At 47.3% G+C, this 25652-nt stretch overlaps 1 protein-coding gene across 2 annotated transcripts in view; it reads left to right on the forward strand.

The window, feature by feature from the left end:
- PLXNC1 (plexin C1) overlaps window positions 1-25652 on the forward strand; it is a 145634-nt gene that overhangs the window by 102300 nt on the left and 17682 nt on the right. For both annotated transcript variants that reach the window (XM_082350412.1, XM_082350413.1), the window contains exons 21-23: window positions 3798-3944; window positions 16971-17148; window positions 19409-19512. In XM_082350412.1, the coding sequence (XP_082206538.1) occupies window positions 3798-3944; window positions 16971-17148; window positions 19409-19512 (429 nt within the window). The remainder of the gene's footprint in view (window positions 1-3797; window positions 3945-16970; window positions 17149-19408; window positions 19513-25652) is intronic.

Consider the following 25652-nt stretch of genomic DNA (forward strand, 5'->3'; position numbering starts at 1 on the left):
AGAACTGGAAGAAGAATATTTTAGGGCTGTTCTGAAACACTGATGAGAAAATGTATGCAACTGCTTGGCACTGAGTAAGCACTCCATAAATGGTGCCCATTATTATTATAAAATATTAGTAAGAAAAGAAGTGTGTTCTGTTGAACCCAGGCTTCATTCAGCCCTCTGAGGCCCCGGTGCAGGACGTTCTTATCCTTCTTTAATTTCACCAGCCATCCAGATTCCAGCAAGACTGCATAACTGTGTGTTTGTAGCTAGTTCTGAAATCTAATTAAAGTTTGAATAAGATTCACTGCTATGCCACAGGTTTTAACAGCGCTACTTAAGTTTAGATCCAAAAAGCAGCGCCTTAAATAGACTGTGCTTAGTTTAATGTTTAATGTATTCTTACAAGTAGATGCACAACTTTTTTAACCAACCCTTTTCTCTCCCAAGGCAATGCCCATTTATTAAGATTAATGAAATCTGCCTTCTTTGCTGTTTACTTGGTGTAAATCATCATACACTTTGGGGAGATGTGGAGAGCTTATCTCTGGGGTGAATATATTTGGCTTCCCCCATCCTAGCTTCAGCCGCAGCCGCTTCAAAACAGAGGCAGCAGGACCCTCACCCAGTTTCTGGGTCTTAGTCTCAAAAGGCAGCTCCTGCCCCACCACCTACCGTGCCACTGAATCAGAAGCTCGGGGTGGGGCGCAGTAGTCGACGTTTCCAAGTTCCTGCAGGTGATTCCAGCACCCTGCCTTTGAGAACCTGGGGGGGGAGTAGGAGGAGCGCTGGCCTAGGAGTCTTGGTTAGAAGCAGCAGGTTCGGGCTGTGAGTTCATCTCCGCCCCAGCTTGCTGCGTGGCTCCAGGTACGGCCCTTTCCATCTGGGCATCCGTTTTCTACCCACCAAATGAGGCGCGTGGCCATTGGTTTTAAATTCCTTTCCAGTTCTTTCCTCTGGGACCTTGTGATTCTTTTTCTGAGCCCTCGAAGGCTAGTCAGAGCCTTGCCCTTGCTGCTCTTGGGCGTTAAAAAGGCGAGGCGTCCCCAAAATCTGCGTTCTGAGTCCAAATGGCCCCCTTGAGCAGAGGATTCCTCGTCAAGGTTTTGCAGTGCTGACTCAGGAGTGTCTTGAGCACTTGGGGTAGTGAGGGGCCAGCGTGCTCCCTGGGAGGAAGTGGCATTCGGCTGTTGGCGATACTTTCGTTTTCAGTGGAATAATTCCCTCTGGCGCGGAGGGCCGGACTTCCCCAGCCAGGTGCCCAAGGGGTGTGGGACTCTGATGGCCTAGTCCTTCTGGTCTACCCGTCCCCCCAAACATCGGCCTGGGTGCCACGAGCTCTGTGACCTCCAGGTAACTTCCTCCTCTGTGCCTCCAAGGCCCTGTGGGTCAAGTAATAATAATAACTACCGTTTATTGAATGTGCCAGCCACCATGCTAAGAGCTTTGCTTCCTTTTTCTCACTGAATCCCATGAGGTGAGAACCTTTATGACCATTTTGCGTACTGGGGGATTGGGGTGCACAGGATAGACAAGACTTCCTCCCATAGAGGAAGATCCCATAGCTCGTGTGACAGCACCAGGGAGCTCTTAGCCACTCGGCTTCATGCTTCCCCAGGAAGGCAGCTACCTTCTTCCAGGCTTAGGGAGGGATTTGGGGCTGGAATGAGATCACAGGTGCGGAAGCCTAAAGCTCAGCCATGGTCAGTGAGTCTGGTCTCACGAAGGAAAGGATAGTGAAGGGGCCAAGCTTAATTCCCATCACAGGAGGGGAAGGGCAGGGTCGGTTCCATAAACTGGGGCTCTGCCCCAGGCCGGCTCCCTCGGAAGCTGTGTGCACCCTGGTCTGATGAGATGCCTAAGCCACCAGCAGGTATGACTAACTTAGAACTTGTGTTCAGTGGTGACAAAGAAACATCACGGCTCCGTAGTTTCCTAAGCTGGCCACGCATCAGAATCCCCTGGCAGGTGTTAAAACTGCAGATGCCCAGGCCTCATCTCCAGAGATTCCGTGTCTAGAGTAGGGCCCAGACATCTGAATTCTTTATAAGAGTCCCAAGGGATTCTGGTGATGATTATCCAGGCTTAGAACCACGGGTGTGGGTAACGGTGCCAGGTGAGATGTTACTTATCTGAGTCTAGCTGCACTCTTGTGGAGAATTCTTACTACAGAGTCATCGAGCCTGGAGCTGTCGCTCCACACAGCCCAGAAGAGCCCACCGGCCCCCTAACGCCGACCTCTGCGGGTGCCTCCAGCCCCCTCCCAAGGGCGCTCACCCCCATCTCTGATGTGGGCTGGAAACAAAGAGAGAAGTGAGGTTCTAGGTTTGCGGTCAGGACATCACCTAAGGGGGTGGAGGGAGAGAGAAGAGAGCAGTGTGGTTGTGAACCTCTAAATAAAGGAAGTTTCTCATAAGAATTGAAATGTCATGTTCTAGTCCCAGCGCTCTCCCCACCTGGGAAATTTTTGAACATTCCAACCCTGTCCTACAGTAAGGAGGCGACTCTAGGGTATGTCAGGGTGGGGAGAGGAAAGTGATACAGGGCCCCAGTGGCAGGGAGGGCAGCAGAGGAGTGACAGGAAGCCTGGGACCAGGGAAGCCTGTGCTTTTGCAGTCAGAATAGAGGATGGTACGGGGCGGGTAGGGGTGGGATCCAAGAGACCTCGAAGACGTCTTAGCTTACCTCTTCAAGGGAAAGCAGGTGAGAGATCCAGTGGAGCCCTCCTTTCCAAGCCAGATGCATTGGCTGTGAAGCTTGACTTTGTAAACTGGTGCTTCAAGCCCTAGTCACGTGGCTGGCTTCTCGTCATCACTGAGGCAGTTTGACTTCCTGGTTCTGGCCCTGGCTCTTCTTGCCCCTTAAATTCAGTTTAATGTCCTTTTGATCACTGAGGGTTTATTTACTTAGCAAATACTTCAGGATCGTCAAGCCAGGGCGACGTGCTTTGGGAGGCTGCATGAAAGCAGGGACACACAAGCCTCCCACTTGGGCTGCTCAGGGTCCATTCAAGTGGAAAGTGGCTACAGATTTCAGGCGTTTCAATAACAGCAGGCGTGGCCACCCCTGGTCGAGAAAAAGGTGCAGAAGGAAGTTATCAGGATGGGCCAAATGCTTGGGAAGATCCTTAGAGTAAGGGTCTGGAATCGGCTCTGGCCCAGGGGAAGGAGGTGGGGTACGTTGGGGCCTGTACCAGCAAAGGCGCCCGGGTGGGACTGTGCAGGCTGGGTCTGGGAAGGACCCGGGGCTGGCCGCCTCACGGTCGGGAAAGGAGGCTGCAGATTGTGCAACTCAAGGCCACTTCCTTCGTGAGAACCTGTTAACACCAAAAAGCTTCCTCCTAGGTAAATGTATAAAATGTTTTTATGTTTATTCTGGTTACCAAGGCTAATTGTTCTGCATTTTTTACATGCCATTTATTTTCAGCGCGCTGAAAAAAAAAAAAGGGCAGTTAAATAAGAACGTAAAGAAAGGTTGAATCTCTGCTCACGGTTCTTAGGCCAACTGATGAGCATTAGGCTACCATAGAGAAGCTTAAGCATAAAAGAATGATCAGCTACTCTGTAAATGCCGTGAGAGTGTGCGTGTGCGTGTGTGAACACACGTGTGTGTTGGGGAGAAGAGGCAGTTTCCTGAGTTTTGCTCCTAGTCCTAAGTGGAGCAAAGTGTATTTTCTTGGGAGGTGCGTGTTGATTGTTAGAAAACACTGCCTCCTGTCTCCTGCCGTAGGGCCATAAACTGAAACTTTCATTCTCTGGAAAGTACAGTGGATTCTGCCGAAAGCTAACTGTCACTTTTGCGTCTTTTCCAAGGAGACGGTTGGAGAACCGTTCTATTTGCTGGTGACGACTCTGAACCAGAAGATAAACAAGGGCCCCGTCGATGTAATCACTTGCAAAGCCCTGTACACGCTTAATGAGGACTGGCTGCTGTGGCAGGTTCCGGAATTCAGCACTGTGGTGAGTTTGCAACGAAGCTGGCGGGGTAGAGGGTGGGTTGGGAAGCGTCGCTTGAAATGATATCATTCCTACCACAGGAAGCCTCATACGTTCAGCTTATTAAAAACAGTAGTTGATAAAATATTAACACGTGTTCACATAATAGATTTTAATTACTCGGATTGGGGGAGAAAGTACTGTAATGATGCCTGGGGTACTCCTCAATTTCCAAAGATTTTAATATCAGGATTGCTTATAGCTTTCAGCATCGGCAAAGGAACTGCAAATCACTCCCTACTCGGCACTTATAATTGCAATCAGAATTTCTCAAACGGCTCTGCTCTGGAAGACAACGTGTGAAGATATATTTCAACCAAATTGAGGCCGTCTTATTTTAGAACGATAACACAAGACAAATTCCGCTGTGTTCCCCCTGCCACATGACGCCCTTACTTTATTTTCATGGATTAGTTACAAATGTTTGGTGTCATGCACTTATCGTTCTGTGATCTCATAGATATTTTTAGAGGAATGCTGTAAATCACGACAGGAAGATGATTGCCTGGCTGCTGGAGGGTTTCACCCATTTAAGATCTTCCTTTTCACCCGTCCCCACTCCACCCGCCCACTCTCTTCCTTTCCTAAAGGAAAAGAGACCAATTTTTTGCACATTCAGGAATTTTAGAGAGAGAGAGCCAAGCGTGGCAAGTATCTCCAAAATTACTTAGGATTTTTTTTTGTGCTTTTCTGTTAAGAGAGACTTGGAAAAGAGATTGCTGTATTTTGGTTTGATCTTTAGCTTTACAGAGATTCCGGGCTGCTTCACAATCTCATTAGCGGGGAAGGAGGAAGAAATTACAGTGGGGTTTTGGTGTTGCTCAGTAAGGGGGCTGAGGCTCCTGAGACTTCGCTCTGGATGGCAGGTGCTGCGGTGTCATCCTGGACGAGTTCATCCCCTGATTGGAGAAGGCACCATGGTGCTGTAGGCTATGTTATGGTTGTGTCCTCTGGTGGGAGAAGGGTCCCTAGATCAGCTCTTTCGAGTCCTCGGTCACCGCTGGATGGAGCTGACCCTCCACTGAAGGTGGCACATGCTTAGCCGCCATCCACAAGGTGGGAGGCTGAGCAGAACGTCAGCAGGTCTGACTTCTGTCTGTGCTCCCGTCTGTATCTGAGGGGGGAGTGGAGTGCAGTGGTTCTCCAATGTTAGCATGCATCAGAGTCCCCGAGAGAGCTTATTAAACACCAGTTGTGAGGCAGCACCCCAGGGTTTCTAATTCCGTAGGTCTGGGGTGCGGCCCAAGAATTTGCATTTCTGAAGAGCTTTCTGCAGCTGCTGCTGGTCCAGGGCCACACAGGGAGAACTCTTGATGTCGTCGTTACTGAGTGTAGACTCTGGAGCCAAGCAGGTTTGAATCCTGCCTCTGCCACTGGCTAGCTGTGTGACTTTGGGCAAGTTTGGAAACCTCTCTGTGCTTCCATCTCTTCACTTGTAAAATGGGGATGATGATCATGGTACCTGTCTATCTCATGGATGTTGTGAGGATTAAGAGTTGATATTCTGTAAAGTACTTAGACCATTGCCGGGCACATGAGTGCCCTGTCAAGAGCTATTAAATTTAATTCAAATCTCCTCGGGGTGCTTGTTAGAAATGCAGATCCAGATAGACCCATGCCTGGGCCTTCCCTCCGGACTGACTACATCAGAATCTCTGGGGATGGAGCCCAGGCATGGATAGATGTTTTAAATGCTCCAGGTAATTCTAATGTGCATCCTGCAGGAAGAACCCCACTGATACCCTGGAGAACAAAAGATGAACTTGCATCAGGGCCTATTGACTCTCCTTTTACTGATTCAGGGTCCTGTCTTCAAACCCAGGGCCTTGGTCCTAATGCAGAAGGTGTTCATGCTTTTACTTTGAGACATTTTAGGAGCCCCACAGGTTCCCAAAGAGAAATATTTGCAAGTGAATATAGGTCAGGGGAATCCAGCAGTGTTTCACTTTCGTGAAAACACGAACCCCAGACGGGAAGGAGAGGAGAGCAGAAGATGGAACTGGGAGTGGGGAGGACTCAAATGCCTAGAGCAACTTTTGAGGTTTGAGTCCTTTCTAATGTTTTACATCCGAACACTTTTCCCCCTTTCATTTTGAAATGTTATTTATTTCACAGTCAATTAAGACCATGTGTTTCTGATTTGTTAACACTCAACTCATCATCAAAATGTTTCTTGATGCTGAAGACATTTGTGTCGACTCTTGGATCCTTTGTAGCCCCTGGGGAAAAGGTTGACGGAAAATTATGTTTTTAGAAATCCACATAAATCTTCCTTTCCGAATACGGATTTGCCCGTAGATAGCGTTGAGACCGGGAAAGGGCTGGGCCACTTGTTTCTAGGGCCCTTGACTTTGAAATTGATTTTTAATGCCTTTCAACGGACCCGCCCCAAACCTGTTTCATGGTGGATGGTTATACTGGAAGCTCCAGAGAAGCTTGCCGGTCTGTGCTTGTGTGACAAAATGTTAGCAGAAGGTCGATATAAAAAATTTAAAGTTTATCATTTCCTTTCAGGCAAGTCCCCTCAGCCTTAACCATCACCTTTTAAATTTTCTTCCTTCCTCTCTTTCCCACCTCCCCCCGCCCTTTCTCACTTTACCCCCCTTCCCCAGGCATGTACACCCAGCGGTTTGAAGTCTTGATTTTCTAAATTTGCTGAGGTGGTTTATGTATTTGAAAACCAAGGTGTGGTGAACAAACTCGACTGTGTGTGTGTGTGTGTGTGTGTGTGTGTGTGTGTGTGTGTGTGTGTGTGTAAATATTTTCAAGGAAAAAAAAGCCAGGGGGAAAAAAATCAAGAGCAGCCACCCAAACAACTTGAAATGACAGAGCCTGGTACCATGGCTGGGACACATTTAAAAAGAGGCCCCCAAACTCCTGTTTGGCTAAATGCTGAAAAACACAGCGCCTCATCTAACAGCCTAAAAGTCAGGTTTCACGCCTCTAAGATTAGGATGTGTTCTCCTTGAGGTGTAGGGTGTTTTCTAGAACATAAAGGCAACATGCCAGTTGCTTATACGTGAAATCATTATACTAACACATGGGCTCCAAGAAGTAATTCTTTGTTTGCTGTACCCTGGGAGGAAAATTCCTCTGCCATTTCTTAAATGTAAGCAAAGCCCCATAAAGTCACTTCCTCTAGGAGCAGAAGAAACCATCCTCCTCCAGCAAGGCACTGCAGGCTGGTGTTCAGTGAGGCAAACTGCCATAACATTCTCCTCCTCCTGGCTGGGAACGTCAGGGGAGGGTTTGTGTACACACACACACACACACACACACACACACACTCCTCTAACATCCAGGGATTCCGAGTTGACATCTAGAAGAGGGATAAGCCCTATTGCTCTAAGGTTTTTCCTCCTTTGCAAAATTGTAGGCACGTTCAATTTTGTGGCGGAAGAATCTCGGGCTCTCCCTTAGGGGTGGGCTGTGTCTAGAGAGTCGTTCTGGAGCGGATCGCCTGAAACTTCGGAGGAGCGGGTGAAGGTTGAGGATTTCGGTTCCGGGAAAAGGTACCACATGGGAGAAAGGACATTTGCTTCACTTTCAGGAGGCAATGAGAAAACCCAATAACTCATGGCAAGTGTGCTGAATTAGCAAGAGAAGGTTGACTTATAATCAAAGTTAAGCGAGAAATGGTTTTTTGAACTCTTAAACCCAGGAAATGAGCCTGCCAGTCGGCTGTATCAGAGATAGCATCTTGGCGCCCTGGGAAACAGTGTTCTGACAAACATAATATTGCCCTCATTCTCATATCTATGAGAAAGTCTTTAAGATTATTAGAAAATCTTGAAAAAGCACAGATACTCGCCTACAGAAATCTTAATGCCTCTGCTATGATTTATTGAACGTTTCTGCCAGCCCACACTAGCCTTTTTCCCCCAATAGTTACCACGTTGGAGACAATCCTGTTTTGTAAAATATTTCATCTCTGACACAGCCCTAGCTATCCCTAGCAAGAGTTCCTCATCTACAAGCTTCCTTCAACGCGGCCGCTCTGCCCTCCACTCCCCAGCTCCTTCTGTTCCATTTAGTTTGTCCTTTCAGAAGATCCATTATCCCCATAATTAAACAAACCACTGTCCCGATTAAGTCATTCTCTGTTACTTCAATTACATCCCATTGTTCATTAAACCCTGATGTTTGCACTTCAGCAATCTTGTTTTTAATACTCCTAGCATTTGTGGAGAAACAGTAAAGTTAATTAACAATTCTTGAGCTTTGTTTTCTTTTTCTCTCTACCATAGTGCAAATCATTTCCATTATGACTTGCAATAATACTGAAACCATTACTAACTCCATAGTTACTGTTCTGAGCTTCTGATCAAAGAAGCGAAACCATTTTTTATAATCATTTGAGGTAAGTCATCCTAGTTGATGACAGGCAGTGGAAAATGAAAAATTAACCTTAAATGAGTGCTTTAAATGATTCCCCTCTTCATATTCTTTCTTCTCACACCCATAGTCTTGGCATTAGAAAATAATTTAGTTACCTAAATACACACGTACTTAATTTTCCTCTCTATGGCTCAAATATGACTCTGTTACTTCATCGTTAAGGATTCTTATTTATACTTGTTCCCCTCAGAGAATGGTAACTTTTATAGCAAACCATGGTGGAGATAAAGGCATTTTTAATTTATTTATTTATTATAAAATTTGTTTTACATATTTATTTTTGGCTGCATTGGGTCTTCGTTGCTGCGCATGGGCTTTTTTCTAGTTGCAGCGAGCAGGGGCTGCTCTTCGTTGCAGTGCGCAGGCTTCTCATTGCGGTGGCTTCTCGTTGCAGAGCACAGTCTCTAGGCACGCAGGCTCAGTAGTTGTGGCTTGCAGGCTTTAGAGTGCAGGCTCAGTAGTTGTGGCTCACGGGCTCTAGACAGGCTCAGTAGTTGTGGCACATGGGCTTAGTTGCTCCGTGGCATGTGGTATCTTCCCAGACCAGGGCTCGAACCCATGTCCCCTGCATTGGCAGGCAGATTCTCAACCACTGCGCCACCAGGGAAGCCCAAGGCATTTTTTTAGATTTGTCTTTTATGGCATTGTCAAAGTCAGCATTCCATTTGAAGTTACTGTTATCTAGAGCAGGAATCAGCAAACAACAACCTGTGGGTCAAATGGGGCCCTGCTGCCTATTGTTATAAATAAAGTTTTATTGGCACACAGCCATACCCATTCATTGACTATTGTCTGTGGCTGTTTTCCTGCTGCAGTGGCAGAGTTGAGTAGTTGCAATAGAGATGATACAGACCTCAAAGTCTTAAATGTTTACTATCTGGCCTTTTACAGAAATTTTGCCATCCCTTAATCTAGAGCTTGACATAATAGAGAAAAAAAACCTAGAATCCACCCTCCTGCTCACCCCCAAAAATCTTGGCCTGTTTCCTCTCCTTCTAGGGACACAGCAGTGGAAATGCCTCACCACTATCCACAAAGCTGAAACTTATGGGCACTTTGCCAAAAAAACCCAGAAAACTGTGAAATACATTAAACCTAAAATACTGGAATCAATCATTTTGGGCTAAATTGGACAGATTCTCGCTTGATTTTTGCATGAACAAGTGTTAGTAAATGCTAGCAAGTGTATAAGACTCGTGAGAGAAACTTAAATTTGAGGAAATTCTCTCCATTAACTTAACGTTTTTCTTCAAAATGGAAAAGGCCTTTCTCCCTCAGTATTCTGTCAGGGGGTTAAATACCCTGACCCAGGAAGCGTGGGGCTCTCAGTCTTTGGTGGGGAAAGAAAAAGGCGGGTGTGGGGGTGAGGTCGGGCAGGCAAGAGCAGCATTAGCGGGGCGGCTGGTAGCATGTCCCAGGGCTGACTCAGCTTGAGAAAAACCTCAGATCAGAAGCTTTTCTGAGACTTGGACTTCTAACTCTGGGCTCTTGCTGCTTCTACTGAACTTCTGGAAGTGGTTTTCTTCTCTCTAATTTAGTTTAGTATAAGAACCAGACTTTTCTCTTGACCTTCATTTGGCTCTGCAGTGAAATGAGAAATGTATTTTATAGGTTTTATTTAACGAAAGCAATTATTGGCCTAAGACCTTCTATGATAAAGTCGCTGGCTTGTAATAAATTCTTTTAAAATTGATTTGTAGGTGTTAGAAGGTATCACAGAAAGGATGCAGCAACATCCCTGCCCTTATCAGCCAAGAATATGGCTGGTGAGTTAATGAGATAGCTGCATCATCCTTTCCCCACCAAACTGGGGGGAAAATGTGGGGCAATGCCTCTTCCCCTGCTTTTGATGTGTCCTCTTAGCCCTCTGCAGCTTGTTTTTTCTACCACCCAATACCTGAAACTGCCAAGTTGTGTGAAGGGCCGATGGGTAAAGCTGCTAGTGACGCAGGAATGTGGTTGTATGTCGGGGTGCTGTGTTGTTCAGCTCAGAAGAGGTGGGGTTTGGAGTCTGACCGTCTTGGGTGTGAATCCAGGCTCAGCCGCGTTACAAACTGGCTGTGTGACCTTGGGCAAGTCACTCAACCTCTCTAAACCTGTTTCCTCATCTTTAAACAGGTGGATTATTTTAATTAAACCCTAACCTTGTACATTTTTTATGAGGTCAGGAAATACTATCTGTAAGATGTCTAGCCATCATGCCACAGAGTAGGTACTCATTATTTATTTATAATAGCTTTTCTCGTCTGAGCTGTTTTTCTTATCAACAGTATGGTTGAAGCAGAAGCTGTCCCCTCACCATTGGTTGGTTATTTGGTTGGTTAGTTTTTGATGATGGGTGATGCAGGGCAGTTGATTAGCTGCATCCATTGTCATTAAAAGCTTATGTTACTATTGAAAATGTTACCCATAACCCCTATATGTGGGCTTTTACAACCTATATCAGACAGTATCCCACTGGACAGATATGAACAGGAGACCACAGTGACACACCTGCCCAGCTAACCTGGACTACAGTCCTGCACACCTAAAAGGGCTGGATTGTGACCTGCTGCAAAGGACCAGGTCCTTCCAGTCTGGTCCTTTCTCTGGGTTTGGTCCCTGTGCTTTCAAGATAGCCTTGCCCTTCTAAGAACCCTTCTTGATAATAGAGAAGGCATTGTTCCTGAATCCCTTGTTCCTTGAGACCCAAGATACCTGTGGCTTAAGCAACAGAGGAGTTTCTCTCTCTCCCACATGAAGTTCTGAGGTGGGCAGCCCAGCACTGGTGGGCGCCTCTGCTGGGATGTCCTCACAGACCCCAGCTCCTCTCTTGCTGTCCGGAGGTCACCTCATGATCTAAGGTGTTTGCTACCTGCCTGCCTCCTTCCACATTCCAGCCAGCAGGACATATGCTGAGCTATAGAAAAGTTGACAGATGGTCACCAGTTGTCTTTTAAGGAAGTTTCCCAGGGGCTGCCACATAACACATCTGTTTAATTTCATTGACCTAAACTTAATCACATGGCCATACCGAGCTGCAGAAGAGGCTGGGAAAGGTCGTCTTTATTCTGGGTGAACGTGAGCTCCATAAAAATGCCTGTCAGTGGGGCCCAAGCCACAGGGTGCTCCAGATTGAGTGGGTTCCATGGGGTCCCATGCCAGCCAAGGTAAGGAGATGGAGCCTCCTCTGCTGTGTCCAACCTGTCTGCTTGGATAGCGTTTATTGAGGACCTCAGGCAGATTGGGACTGCCCTTCGGAAGTTTATCACCTCGACTGGCCTTTGGCTCTGCAGTTAAGAGTATGGACGTATCCTAGTTATGACCGTCAGCAGCTCTGCGATCTTGGACACATTTCTGAACCTCTGTGTCTCAGTTTCTTCATCTGTTAAATGACACTAATAATAGTGCCCACTTCAGAGAGCAGTTGTGAGGATTAAATGAATTAGCAAAGCACACCCAGCACATGGTGAGTGTTCAGGAAGTGTTGGCTATTTTTATTAGAAACCTCAAACTGTATTATCTTCTTCAGCTTTTGTTTCTGTAAATAGTACAAGGCTTCTCCCTGACATGGAAGGTGGTGGTTTTGGAAAGGCAAGCATGGTTCTTCAAGTCCTCTACCCTCTCTTCTCCCCAAAGGAAATGGGATTCTTTATCTAGACTTCCTAACCTCATAGCCTGAGTAAGAGATTGAAGCTTGCTGCACATCAGTCTAATAAGAGTTGAAGCCAAGTATCTCCATGGTCCAGAGGCCTCCTCCTGTACTGTTGTACATGTAGCTCCTTTCCAGACCCAGTTCAAATGGCCCTTCCTCCATGCAGCCTTCCTTGATTTCTCTCCCTTTGAAAATCCTCCTCCAAGCTAGAGGTAATAGCTCTCTGAACCTCTAAAGCACTCCATCTATACCTACTGTTTTCTTCCTGGTATTAGAATTTGTTGTGTATATCCCACAGTTGTTGTATCAGTCTTCAAATACTTCCCAGGCAAGATCAGTGCCAGCTTCTATTGTATATCACCTGCCGTGCTCTGCACACAGTACATGCCAAGTAGGTGGGTATCAGTGAATGACTTTATCTACCTCAGCATCAACAAAATGAGCTCTGTCAGATTGGGTGCAGGCAGATGTAAGTACAAGAAAATATGACTATTGGTGTGTGAAATCCTAAGATCATGGAATTGCACTTAGAGCGGGAAGTCTGGAGGTAAGCAGCCCTAAGGTAGGTCCATGTACTCAGCATTGTCAGGGCTCTGGGTCACCATCTCCTTGCTCCTCTTGGCCCTTCCTCTTAATCACAAAATAGCTGCCACAGCTCTAAGCACTGCTCTCCCCTTTTGTAGAAATGCTTTCCCTTTATGTTTCATTGGCCAGGACTGGGTTACATGACCAGTCCCTGGTGAATGAGGAGAAGAGAGCTGCCACCAATTATGTTTCCTAGGCTAGGCTGGGCCCCTGCTGTTGAAACCTAGCTTCTGTTAGCAAAGAAGGAAGAGAGATGGCTGCTGATTGTACAATCAACCATATCTGTCACCCCAGCTTTGCTGACACTTTCGTAGCCAGAGTAGTTCCTCTTAACAGAGGGGCAGATTTTGGGGGAAGAGACCAGGGTGCATTTTAGAACACTTTAGCCTTTTGTGGGTCTTGAAAATTAATCACCATTCCATAGATTTGAACTGTGCTTAGTTTATAAAACATTTTCAGGTTTTGAAAGGCAGGCTCAGCAAATATTTAAAAACATGGTGCTTGAGTGCCTGCTTCTACCTTTTTCTTGCTGGGTGATCTTGTACAATGTACTTAACCTCTCTGTACCTCAGTTTCTCATCTATAAAATGGGAATAATAATAGACTCTATTATATGTCATAGGGTTGTTTCTGAGATGAATTTTTTATATTAATACACATCATTTGTCCTGGTGCTTGGCACACAGGAAGCACTCCTTAATTTTCTATTATTACATGTCATGATTTAGTGATCCTGTCACTCCTTCGAGATAAGAACAGTGAGAATTTTGAGGCTCAGAAGAGTTAGAGGACTTGCCCACGCTCCCGCAGCTAGCTAGCAGGAGAAGGGGATGATCCAGGTGGCCTGGTGCCAGTGCTGAGGACCCTCAACGCTCCTGTCCTCTCTGCTCAAATTCTCTGAACACTTACTGAGAGTGAAAGAGTTGCGTCTGGTGGCTGAATATTGTTTCAGAGGTGGTGCTTTGGTTCCCAAGTATATTGTGGATCATCTGAGAACGAGGACCGTGTCTTACGGCCTCTCCTAACCCCGGCCCCTAACACTGAGTAGCGCACAGGAAGGACTCTGGTTAAGTGGGTTTTGAAGGGGAGGTGGCACTTCTGTGGGGATCTTCCTTGATGGGGAACAGAGGCCCAGCGTGAGCTTTTCAAGCCTGGGGTTCGGGTTAAGAGGCAGGGCCTGCTCTGAGATCCCCCCGCTACTCTTACACATTCGGAAACTGCTGTTGGAGCGCTAAGTGTTAGCGGCATAAAAAATGAACACAAATCAATTTGTGTCTGAATTTACTCTCAGAATTCCCTGTGGACTCTATAAAATGCCATTTTACCCTTTTTCCACCCATCTAGCTGTGAAGGCAGTGGCAGATTTACATTATTTTACGTCCAGCTAAGGGTTTTTTTCCCTTTTGGTTATGTTTTAAAGGAGAACATTTATTGCCTATAAACAGGTGTTTTTGTTGAAGACAGTAGTGCCCTTTAGGTAGTCACAGAATGTTATTTTGCAAATACCTATAAAACTATTAAACAGGCTGGGATCGCTGTAGCCCTGATTAAAAGGGCCTTTTCATTAGTCTTTATCTTTGGAAGCCTTGTGAAATAGCTTAACCACCACTAGTGCTACTGGCGAGACCAACTCGTAGAGAAATACAGGGAGACACGGGCAAGTCTACTCAGACCGTACAGGGCAGGACTGACATTTGCCCCTCCAGGAACCCCGTTTGTGCTGGGAATGCAGCTTAGGACTTTGGTTATAGTCTGATCTAAGACAGGTTCCTGGCGGTCCAGAGGGTTCCTGGGCTGTAGGTGGGACAGAGGGGAGGAGGGAGGGCCCAGGGGGTGGGAGGGCCTGAAGCTGAGTGGTTCAGGGTGCCACCCCTGGCTCTCCATTTACAAGCCATGTCCCTAGAGGCACAGGCCTCTGTTTCCTCACTCAGAAAATGGGTATAATAATAATGCACCCTCCTTCCCAGGATATTGGGAAGATTAAAAGAATCGTGTCTTGAAATGTGTTCGGCAGGGTGCCAATAAGTGTCACTAAAAAAGGAGGTGAGGAGAGGGCTCTGGCCTGAGGCTTCTCTGCCGTGGTTCTCAACCTCCCACCCTGCTTCGCGCCCACCCAGTATGTCAGTGTTTGCTAGCAGTCAGGAGTCCTGCATCCCTGCCCAGTGAGCCACTGGCCCAGAACAACAATGTGCTCTGAGAACAGGCAAGGGAGCCACTCTCTGTCCCAGAAAAAAGAAACTCTCACAGGCCAGACCGAGACCACCACTTACCCTCAGCCTCCAGCCTCCACTGATTCGGAGTTTCATCTGAAACTCGGTGAGGACTGCACCAAGGTTTACGCTTGCATAATTATAAACAGGTTTGGAGGGGCAAGATGTAAAGGCAGTAAAAAGAAGTCGTGCCTCTGAGCACCTCCCCAGAGCTTCAGAAGCCCCTTCTCCGTGTCTGGGGTCCTTAAGTCCTATCTCCTGAGTCAGACACTGTTCTGGGTGCGACGTGATTAATTCAGTTCATCATCACAGGAACCCCGGGAGGCAGTTAACTGTTGTTGTTCTGACTTTGCAGGTGAGAAATCTGAGATAGAGAGAGATTACCCAGCTAGTTAGCGGTGGGCTGGGATTGAACCCAGGAGTCTGACCCTGGAGCAGGTGCTCTGCCCCGATCTCCTTCTGGGCAGCTTGCTCTTTACTCTGATAGAGCTACTGACCATGGAGTCGGGGTCCCAGCTGCTCAAGGCCGGCTGAGTCTGCTTCCACATGAAGGCATACTAATACTAACAGTAATCATAGTGATAAGTTACGTGAAATAATAACATCCCTGTTATTATTACTGTTATCATTACCATCATCGTCGAGCCTTTCCCAGCAGCCTGCCCCGTGCCAGGCCTTTGGCGTGCATGATCTTATTTAATCTCGATAGAAACACTAGAGGCCAGGTACTATTCTTTTTTTTTTTTTTTTATAGCTACTTTATTATTTATTTATTTATTTATTTATTTTTGGCTGTGTTTGGGTCTTCGGTTCGTGCGAGGGCTTTCTCTAGTTGCGGCAAGCGGGGGCCACTCTTCATCGCGGTGCGGGGACCGCTCTTCATTGCGGTGCGCGGGCCTTTTCACTATCGCGGCCCCTCCCATTGCGGGGCACAGGCTCCAGACGCGCAGGCTCAGTAGTTGTGGCTCACGGGCCCAGCTGCTCCGTGGCATGTGGGATCTTCCCAGACCAGGGCTCGAACCCGTGTCCCCTGCATTAGCAGGCAGATTCTCAACCACTGCGCCACCAGGGAAGCCCCAGGTACTATTCTTATACCCATTTTAAAGTTGAGTTAACCCTAAGGGTCCCCATTTTCCACATTATTTGTGTTTTCGTTTTTTAAACGTTTCCATTAGTGAATCATTTTACATTCCCTCACTGCAGCCAGGCTCAAAAACACGAAATAATCGTTCATTTCACACCACACCCTGGTCCCTCTGGCTCCATGATTACTAGGGCGGCTTAGAATCTAAACTGTCTGTTGTGCTAATTACAAAATACTCTCAGCACTTCCCTGAATCAGTTCCCCCAAGGATCCCGAGTATGTAACTTTGTTGTTTTAGATCTGTTTATTCTTAGGCAAAGTAAACCTGAAATTGCTCTTAAACTCCTTTTGAAATATTCCCTAGTTCTGTGTTTTCACACATTCACCAAGGCCTTACTTCTCCCGTTAGACTGATTCTGAGGTTTGGCTGCACTGGGAGAATGTTAACTGACAAAACCATAAGTAATGGCACTGAAATGTAATTAATGCAAGAATAATAGTACAGGGTGGGGATCTCGGTGTTTTAATGAGAGCTCAAGAAACTGCCTGGCTGAAGCAGCTGAGAGTGGAGGGGGAGAGGCATGTTACCGTAGTTAATGCTGCATATTATAAAGTGACCTCTTTGGCATGATCAATACGGAGACCTCATAACCTTTCCTGTCACCTGGAAGTTCGCTACTAGGACTCTGTGGTCCTGGTAATAAAAAAAGATAGTCACCAGTCTGCCCTCATCTACTGTGGAAGCTTTCCAATTTTTTTCTTTTTTGAGGATGAAATTAGAAATCACCGTTTTTAGAATATTTATATGTATATATATATATATATATATATATTTTACTCTCAGATATATTTATTCAGTGCTTGCTCTGTAATGAGAGTTTTAACTTTCTGTTTTCCTTTCCATTATCCCTGAAAAGAATGGATTATGGAAAAAAGATTAAAGTGGTATAATGCGATATGGTGTTTGCTAATGTGCTGTCAGAGGTATTAGTAGGACTCGCCAAGGTTTGTGTCTTTTATGAATGCCTTTCAGATTGCAATTATCTAATAGACTTGGAAACCTGTTTGTATTCTTGCAGGCATTAACCGTCACCTTTGAAAAAATCCCAGAAAATGAGAGTGCAGATGTCTGTCGGAATATTTCAGTCAATGTTCTTGATTGTGATACCATAGGTCAAGCCAAAGAAAAGATTTTCCAAGCATTCCTAAGCAAAAATGGCTCTCCTTATGGACTTCAGCTGAATGAAATTGGTCTTGGTAAGGCGATATGGGAGCTATTTTGTCCCAATCCCCTGACGAGCATCCCTTCCACCTTCCCTCCCTCCTGGCCCCCAGCATGTAAGCTCTGTTTGGTGAAGCTTACTAGCCCGGGTTGTTCCCAGAGGGCACGTCTAGAGGCCAGGAGACTGCATTGTTCTCCCACAGGTATCATGACTCTTTTTCCTAGGAAGCAGGATCCTTCAAAGATGCTGTTTTTTGTTTTTTCTTCAATATTATGTTTGTAAATCAGATTCATGAGATTGCTAACCCTGAGACCAAATGAATTCACCTTGCATCAAGAAGTACAAAAAGGTGTCAACCTCAGGCCCTCTGTGTGTGTTGTATTTCACATTGGCATTTGATTTGTGTGTTGTGATACTGAGTGTGTCATTAGCGAGTGGCTCAGACTCTGGGTGTGAACTCCAGCAGGCTAGAAAGGTCATCTTCCTCTCTGCTAATCACATCCTGCATTAAGTATAGTCTCCATCCTCCCCCAACATGAAACGGCATCTGCTCGGAATTCATTTTCGGGCTCTATTGGTATACTGCAAAGGCGAGCATATGCGTGAGCGAGCTAACAGGGCTCCACTTCACTCAAATGTTCATCAACATTTTAAAGTTGAGCTCCACGCAGCCCTCCCAGGAGATTGTTGTGGGATTTTATAGCAGATAATGGGACAGGAAAAAAGAGTAAAATCGCAACAGTGACAGACAGCGTAACAAGGTTCATCTCTCCTCCATGTGCAGTTGTAGCCTCGACTAAGCAGGCAATTAAAATCATCCCATCGGGCCCTCTAAGTCAGACTCTCTGCTGAAAGGCCATTGCGAGAAGCCTGGGGGCGGGGTCTGGCACATTTGAGTGAAACCATGCAAATGTGTAGCAACCCCAAGACCTGGCTTCAAGGAAAGCAAAGCCACTAAAGCACCTCTCATCCACCTCTCTTCTGCTTCCTTCTGTTGGCTGGATTATTGGGCACTTCAAGACCATGTGAGCTCATTTGGGTCGACGCAGGGTCAAAGGGCAGCCCCGGCCAGGAAACCATGACGTGACCCAGGGCCATCAACTTCCTTGCCCTGAGCCTACGTCTCGAAGTATGGCTCTGACTACAAAGGAGGTGGCCACTTGGAGCCGAGGATTATGGGGAAACGGCCCGGTGGCCTCAGTCCTGCTGCTGCCTGGTCCGTAGTATCATCCTCACACCATCCAGGGTTCGTGCCCATCAGGTGTTCCTGGCCTCCGATGTAACAGAGGCAGGGAGCAGGACAAGCCCACTAGAAGCTTCCCGTTATAGTCTGATGGCAAATGGCTTCTGCATGTCTGCTGATCTTCCAAACTACCTCCGCGGCTAGCCCCAGAAAACTAAGGCAAAGCCTTAGAAACCAGCCGTAAATAGTGTTAAAATCCAATACGAGAAGCAGCTGTGCTGAGACCTCTTATAGCAGAGGCTGACAAACTCCAATGCCCAGAGGGGCAGGAAGTATTATAAATAAGGGGTGTCAGCCCACCTGGGATAATGGGAAATGGTGGGACCCAACTTAATTGGGGAAAGACACCCGCCATGTAAGGGGGCGGTGCTACTTAGCTTCAGCCCATGATTGCCATGGAGGCCAGTGTGGTCAGTGTTACCAGATGATCCAGTTTTTTAAAAGAGAAATCACAGGTCCGAATTTTTATGTGCAGTCTTCCAATCTTTAAATGTTGGTGCTGAATTGACATTAGAATAATAATAAATAAAACATTGTGCAGGTTCACAAAAAGAAAAAAACCCACATCCATGGGCCACATTCTGACCCTAGGGCACAAGTTGGCAACCTCTGTAAAGGAGTTGAAGCCCATGGCGTTGGCATATGAGCCCACCAGCACACCGCACACGGGGACCAACAGAAGATAGTTCCCAGAGCACCTGCTTGTGAACACACAGGTGTGGGCGTACAGGTGTGCTTTTGGAATTTTCTGAAGAGCTTAGTCTCTCTGAGGATGCCTTATTTTTTTTGTCTTCCTGTGGCTTTATTTCCAGGCTTAGCCTCAGAGTAAAAGCTTTGGGGAGAAGTGGTCTTACACGTCAGAGCCCTAAACACAAAACAAAACAGAAGTCAGGCTACCAGTCTGGCTGATACATCTTCAAAACCACTTTATTTGTTTTAGCTAGTTAGCAATATAAATAATAATTGCAAAAGTGACAGGGTAGCATTTTACATTCCTCATTGTCATTTTAAAAGAGAACAACATGCTCTTTCTTTTTTTTTTTTCCCCCAGAGCTTCAGGTGGGCACACGACACAAAGAACTTCTGGATATTGACAGCTCCTCTGTGATTCTTGAAGATGGAATAACCAAGCTGAATACCATTGGCCACTACGAGGTAGGAAAAGATCTAGCACCCACTGGCTCCTTCCTCATCCCCAACCCTAACTGGATTAGATCATCTCCAGGACCACATAAATTGTTATTACAAGACTCTCACCCATTTTCTGGAATCATTCGCAGGTTGCTTATTTCTGGGTCAGAAGTTTTCCTTAGTTGCTCGTGGTCTGCTCATTTCCCGGTACCCCCTCTCCCAGAGCTGCGATTTTCACGTAACCCAGGCACTCTCCATCCTGCGGTTTAGGTCGGAAACTTCACCCTTACCAGATTCCCTGGCCTGTTCAGTGGAAGAGGTACTGTTCAGCTTGACACTGAACAGAGCCTCTAAAGGTTCTAAGTTGCACTGCTGTTCATAATTGACCCGGTGACCTTTGTGTAGGGTTCTTTGTTTCTGAAGAAGATCTACATTTCCTGTTTGTTTGAAATATTCAGCGATGCCTCCTTGGCCTCTGACCCACATGCTGGGTGAGTGTTGAGGTGGGTGAGGGGAGTACGTGATCTGTCACAGAGCCGAGTGCCAGAGAAACCTGCCCAGAACGAGAGAGGGTTCGCAGGGGAGATTTCGGAACACTCCGGCAGACTGGGAGTCATTCAGCAACATTATCAAATCTTTGTTGAATATCTACTCTGCACTAAGAGTTGGGGCTGCACGTGAGAGGAACAAAGACCAAGTCTCTGACCTCACGGAGCCTATGGCCCTGGAGAGAAGGGGTGGAAAGGGAAGAGGAGACAAGGAGTAAGGCAACACCTTACTACTACTAATACTAGCACTGTTACTACAACACGGTGTGATAGTGCTGTGACTCGGAGCATCCGAGAAGGCTTCCTGCAGGAAGCAGTGACTCATCTGAGACCTGAAGAGTGAGGAGAACTTAACCAGGCCAGCATACCCAGCAGGGAAGGGAGCGCATGCTTCTTCTTCTGCAGAAAGACTTTTAGACTGGCTAGAACTTGAGAGGGACAGGGGTGGCAGTGAGAGCCAATAACATCCAATGTTTACGGAGCCCCTATGCTGTGCCAGGTGCTGGCCTCTGCCTTTCCCTTTATTTCAGCTCATTCTATCCATAGCGGTCCTACGAGACAGGGACTATTACTAACCCGCTTTATAGATGGGTACACTGAGGCTCGGGGAGGTTTACTGATAGGTAGTCCGTGGCAGAGGCAAGATTGGGACCCAGATTGTTGGGCTCTAGGGTCCATGGCTTAACCAGTACATGCCGTGGTTTCTCACGGAAGAAGGCCAGAGAAGTGGGGAGGGAGGGGAGAAGGGGACCGTGCCGGCCCAGCAGCTTCTTCAGGAGTCTGGATTTTATCCCCAGCACAGTGGAAAGCCATTGGAAGATCTTAAACAGGGGAGATTTGCGTCTCAGAAAATGACTGTGGCTGTGCATGGAACATGGATATAAGAGGTGCAAACCTGGAACTAGGGAGACTCGTTAGAAGAGTTTCGGGTGAGAAACGACGCCGACCAGGAATGACGCAGTGGCCCTGGAGATGGAGCCAAGCAGACGGGCAGAAGGTGGACACCATGAGCTGTGTGGCTGGGAGGGAGACTGCGGGCAGGGGACGGGTCAAGGAGGCACGGGGCTGGCTGGGCGGATGCACAGATGCTCCTGCGGAGGCGGAGAAGACAGGGGAGCGGCTTCCCAGGCCCCTTGGAGAGTAGGCGCCCCGCCTTTCATGGCTGTGAGTCCCAGGGAGATGTGTCTGCACCAAGAAGGTGTTTGGGGCCTACCAGGCTTTCCCCTCACCCAGAAAGAAGCTGAGACTTTTCCTTGAGCAGAGCTTCCTGGACAGCAGCCGGGAACAGAGGGCACCACAGCCTTGGGCTCTTTGGCTGAATGGGTCTCAGAGCCGGTTTGGAAATAGTTGCTTTGGGTGACCCGTGGGTGGGTGCTGGCCCTGCAGCCTTTGCTGGAGGGCACCCAGCAGGGAACGTGGCAGATGAACAACTTGCTCCTGTGCTCACCCTTCTGCAGCTTAGACTTTCCAACCTTGGGATCATCTTGCCAAGAGCTGTCGAGCTTAGCCTTTGGAGTTTATAAAAATCCCCAGGGAACTTTCTGAAAGTATGTATTCCTATCGGCGGGCCACATTTGGAGAAGCAGTGCCCCAGAGGAAATATAACGGATGGAAGGAGTCAGAGGTGGAAGTGCCTAGGAGAGGGGGCTTATTATGGCATCAGTCTGAAGTTCAGAGTTGCAGCCCGGCTGCAGTCTCCTCCTCTCCCTGTATCTGGGTAGCGAGCTTGTCTTGGCAAGCCTGGCAGAAACACAGCCACAAATGCCCTCCTTTCGTATCTTGACTAATGTGCTGGCCTTGCTCAGCTGTGCAGGGAGGGCTGGACCACCCTGGTCAGGCTTCTCAGCGTCCCCTGGCAACTGTGTGGCATGGGGTGGGCCCCAAAGGAAGGGGGTGTGGCCACTCACTGGCATTAATAGGAAAAGGCAGGCCAAGGCACTCCAGCAGGGAAAACGAAGAACCACCACCGCCGTCTGCAAGGCAAGGGGAAGACTGTCAGGAGAGATAGGACATCAGTCTTCACTGGAGACATCGGCTGCACTAGACACCTATCTGCTTAGGGATGATAATGAAATTAATCCGGCCTGTAGTCACTTCCCGTCCAAATGATTTATTGGCCTCATACCCTAGCATTGCCACATGGTGGTAATAAATGACAAGACTAGGACACAAGGGCTTAAAGGATTCTCCTTATGTTTAAAAAGCTAAGCCATAAGGCAAATAAGCGCAGAGAGCTTGAAGGAAACTGGGGAGGTCATCGGCCCTGTGCTCTCTGTGCCTGGACCATCTCAAATGCCCTGGTTTTCAAACACTGCTTGAACAAAAGCATCCAGCACCACCCTCAGCCGCCTAAATCTGTTCTCCATTTAGCAGCACCCCTGCACAATCAAAATTTGGAGTAATTTGACAGGGCTGAGCTGAAGCTCGCTTTTGCCCTTTTTTCATTAAAGAAAAATTTTCTCCTCAAACACTTACATTTCCCTCCAAAGAGACAGGATGCTAATTATCACTCTTATTCATTTACTAAAGTGCTCTAGTTTGAGTCACTGTAGGTGCTTGAAAGTGAAAAACTATATTTCAGTTAAAAATAGGGTCTAACTCAGAGTTTTGAAGTGATTAAGACTCACCTCCCTCCAATTAGCCCAAATTAGTTAGGTTTTAAAGTTAATCTTTAGTGACGGCCAGTTCCTCCTACTATCTAAACAAAGTCCCCTCTGCTGGAGTGTGAGCCTCTCTCTTCTTGCCTTGTTCTGTCCTTAGGGCAAATAGAGTGTAGCTGGTCTCCTCTGAATGATTTACTGTCTGTATATTTGAAGAACAGGTTTCTAGAGGGGATCTGAAGGCACAGCAAAAATATAGCATCTCATGGACCAGATTGCCTTCAGAGTCCCAAATTGCCAGCAATGCCCTGTCACCAGCAGGATGGCATCCTTGCCAACCCTGGGCGTCGGCACAGTTGCTCTCCACAGTGATGACAGTGGCAGCTGGTACCCAGCACTTGTCGTGTGCATAAGCGTGATTCATGTTGACACAACCTGTGATGAAGGTGCTTTTATTACCCTCATTCTCCATCAGATGAGCATGGAAGAGGACAAGTTTCTGCTCCAGTCTCGTTCTGTCCTGTGCAGACAAAGGGTAAAGCCGATGCCTTTACAAACACGTGAAGCCAGAGGCGTTTTCTCCGCTATAAAGAACTCCGCCCTAGTGCTTCTGTAACTGGCCACCTCTGTGTTCCCTGTGAAGGGGACTGTGCTGTGCTCTGGAGCTGAGATCAGTTGTGTGTGTCTGTGTGAGTGTATAGAGGGTGTGGGGATGCTTGCCCGATGTGACTGTAGCAGGGTGGTTTCTCCCAGTCCAGGCTTTCTGCACCTGCCCTGCCATGTGCCCTCTTGCTGGACCATGTTATTGCACCCACATGCAGCTGTGGGGTGGCATCAAGTGTGCAGGACAGGTGTTGTGTCCGGCAGGAAATGCTCTCTACAGATCACGCCTCTCGTTCTGAGCTGTGAGGTTTTGAGGGCAGAAAATACGTTTAACCACCGTGTCATTGAAGAATGTTCCTCCTAACGGGAGCGCGCCGGTGCCCAAGTGGTCACTGCTAATGCCAAAGGTGTCATTCACATGACATTTAAAGCTCATAGGAATGTTCCAAAGGGTCTGCTTGGGTAAAGTCAGTGGTCCTTCAGGTCAGGTGTCTCATTTGTGACTCTAAGGGGCTCGGACTGTCTCTAAAGGTCTCTTACAGCATGAATGACTTCAGATTCTTATTTACTAGACACATGGAGTGCTTCCTGTGTACTGGGCACTGTTCTAGGAGCTTTTACAAAGAGTCAGTCCTTTAGTCCTCTTTACAGCCCAGTGAGGTAGACACTGTCATTATTCCCATTCTGAGGCCCAAGGAGGCTAAGAAACTTGGCCATGCTCCCATGCTCTCCTCAGTGACGGCCCGAGGCTGGAAGCAGATGAAAAAGGAATTGCACAGAGACCATGGCCCTGCTCAGGGCCAGAGGGATAACCTTGCTCAGAGCCAGGCTTGCAGCTCGTGCTCCTAGCCTCTGAAGCAGCCTGGCTGGAGAGCTTATGAGAAATTCTGGTAGTTACCTTCTCTGATGTCAAAATTAAAAGGGCAACCTCTCTTCAGATCTTATGATGAATCTCAACGTCTGTGAGTTTATCAAAATGCTTCCTTCTGATCCTACTTTGACATCCTTTAAGGCCAATATTCCTTGAAGGCGACAGTAGTTACCTTCTTTCAGAAGGGAGGCCTCTTTCAGGCATCCAAGAGCTGACATCTCCAGCCCAAAAAAAGCCTGGGGAGCTTAGGTTCCCAATCGCCCGCACACTGGTGGAGGCCAAGCTCCCTCCCTGCGACCAGCTCAGGGTTCCAGCAGTCCTCAAAGGGGGTTTGCTTCTGGCCCAAGGCTAATTCCAGGCACACAAGAGAGAAGCAGGAGCTGTACTGTCATTTTCACTAGTTTCAGGGATCCTTCAGAGCTCTGTCCTGGGTGTCAGGAACATCCTGGGTGATTTGGTGTGTCTGTTGAGAATGTTCTGATGGGCCCCTTCCAAACAGTCCGAGGAGCACCGAGCCTCCTTTCCTGAAGGAGGGTTATCCCTGAGCAAGGTTATCCCTCTGGCCCTGAGGAAGAAAATAGATTCCTTTTTCATCTGCCTCCAGCCTTGGGGTGTCAGTGAGAAGAGCTAAGGGGAAGGCGGGGAGAGCAGTGTTGATGAGTGGTTGCTGGGACAACGCTAGTTGAATAGGATTCTGTTTTCACAAAATACCATTTTAGGAATGAGAGATACCAGTAAGGGTTTCCACATGGTGCTTTGTATTGACTATTGTGTTTTTAGACTTAAGGAAAAAGTATCATGGTATTTCAGACCCTATTCATAATTTTCCATAAAATTCTTAGGCTGAAGTTCCAGCTTTCCTCTTGGGCTCAATCATTTGAAATTGCCAATATTTGACCATTTTTTACTTACAAAAATGGCAGTTTCATCAGGTTAAGTATAAGTTCAACCTTATATTTCTAGAAGATCTGTTTTTATGGCATAATCTTCAACTTGTGGCATAAAGATAGTATTTTACCACAGAGAAATCCCGCCTTTACTTGCAAATAGTTTGGAGGATATGTAGCTTCTGTTTGTTTGTTTTTAATAAATTTATTTATTTATTTTTATTTTTGGCTGCGTTGGGACTTTGTTGCTGCGCACAGGCTTCCTCTAGTTGCAGTGAGCAGGGGCTACTCTTCGTTGTGGTGCGCAGGCTTCTCGCTGTGGTGGCTTCTCTTGTGGAGCACGGGCTCTAGGTGCACGGGCTTCAGTAGTTGTGGCACGCAGGCTCAGTTGTTGTGGCTCGCGGGCTCTAGAGCGCAGGCTCAGTAGTTGTGGCGCACGGGCTTAGTTGCTCCGCAGCATGTGGGATCTTCCCGGACCAGGGATCGAACCCGTGTCCCCTGCATTAGCAGGCGGATTCTTAACCAGTGTGCCCCCAGGGAAGTCCGTAGCGTCAGTTTATTTCAGGAGCAACTTTAAATTGATGACATGGGTCCGTCTCTCCCTTTGTGGTCACAACTCCTAATTCTGATGGTGGAAAAGTCTGCAGTCCTCTCC

The sequence above is a fragment of the Balaenoptera borealis genome (genome assembly GCF_965194805.1).
Source record: "Balaenoptera borealis genome assembly, chromosome: 13".
Classification (NCBI taxonomy): domain Eukaryota; kingdom Metazoa; phylum Chordata; class Mammalia; order Artiodactyla; family Balaenopteridae; genus Balaenoptera; species Balaenoptera borealis.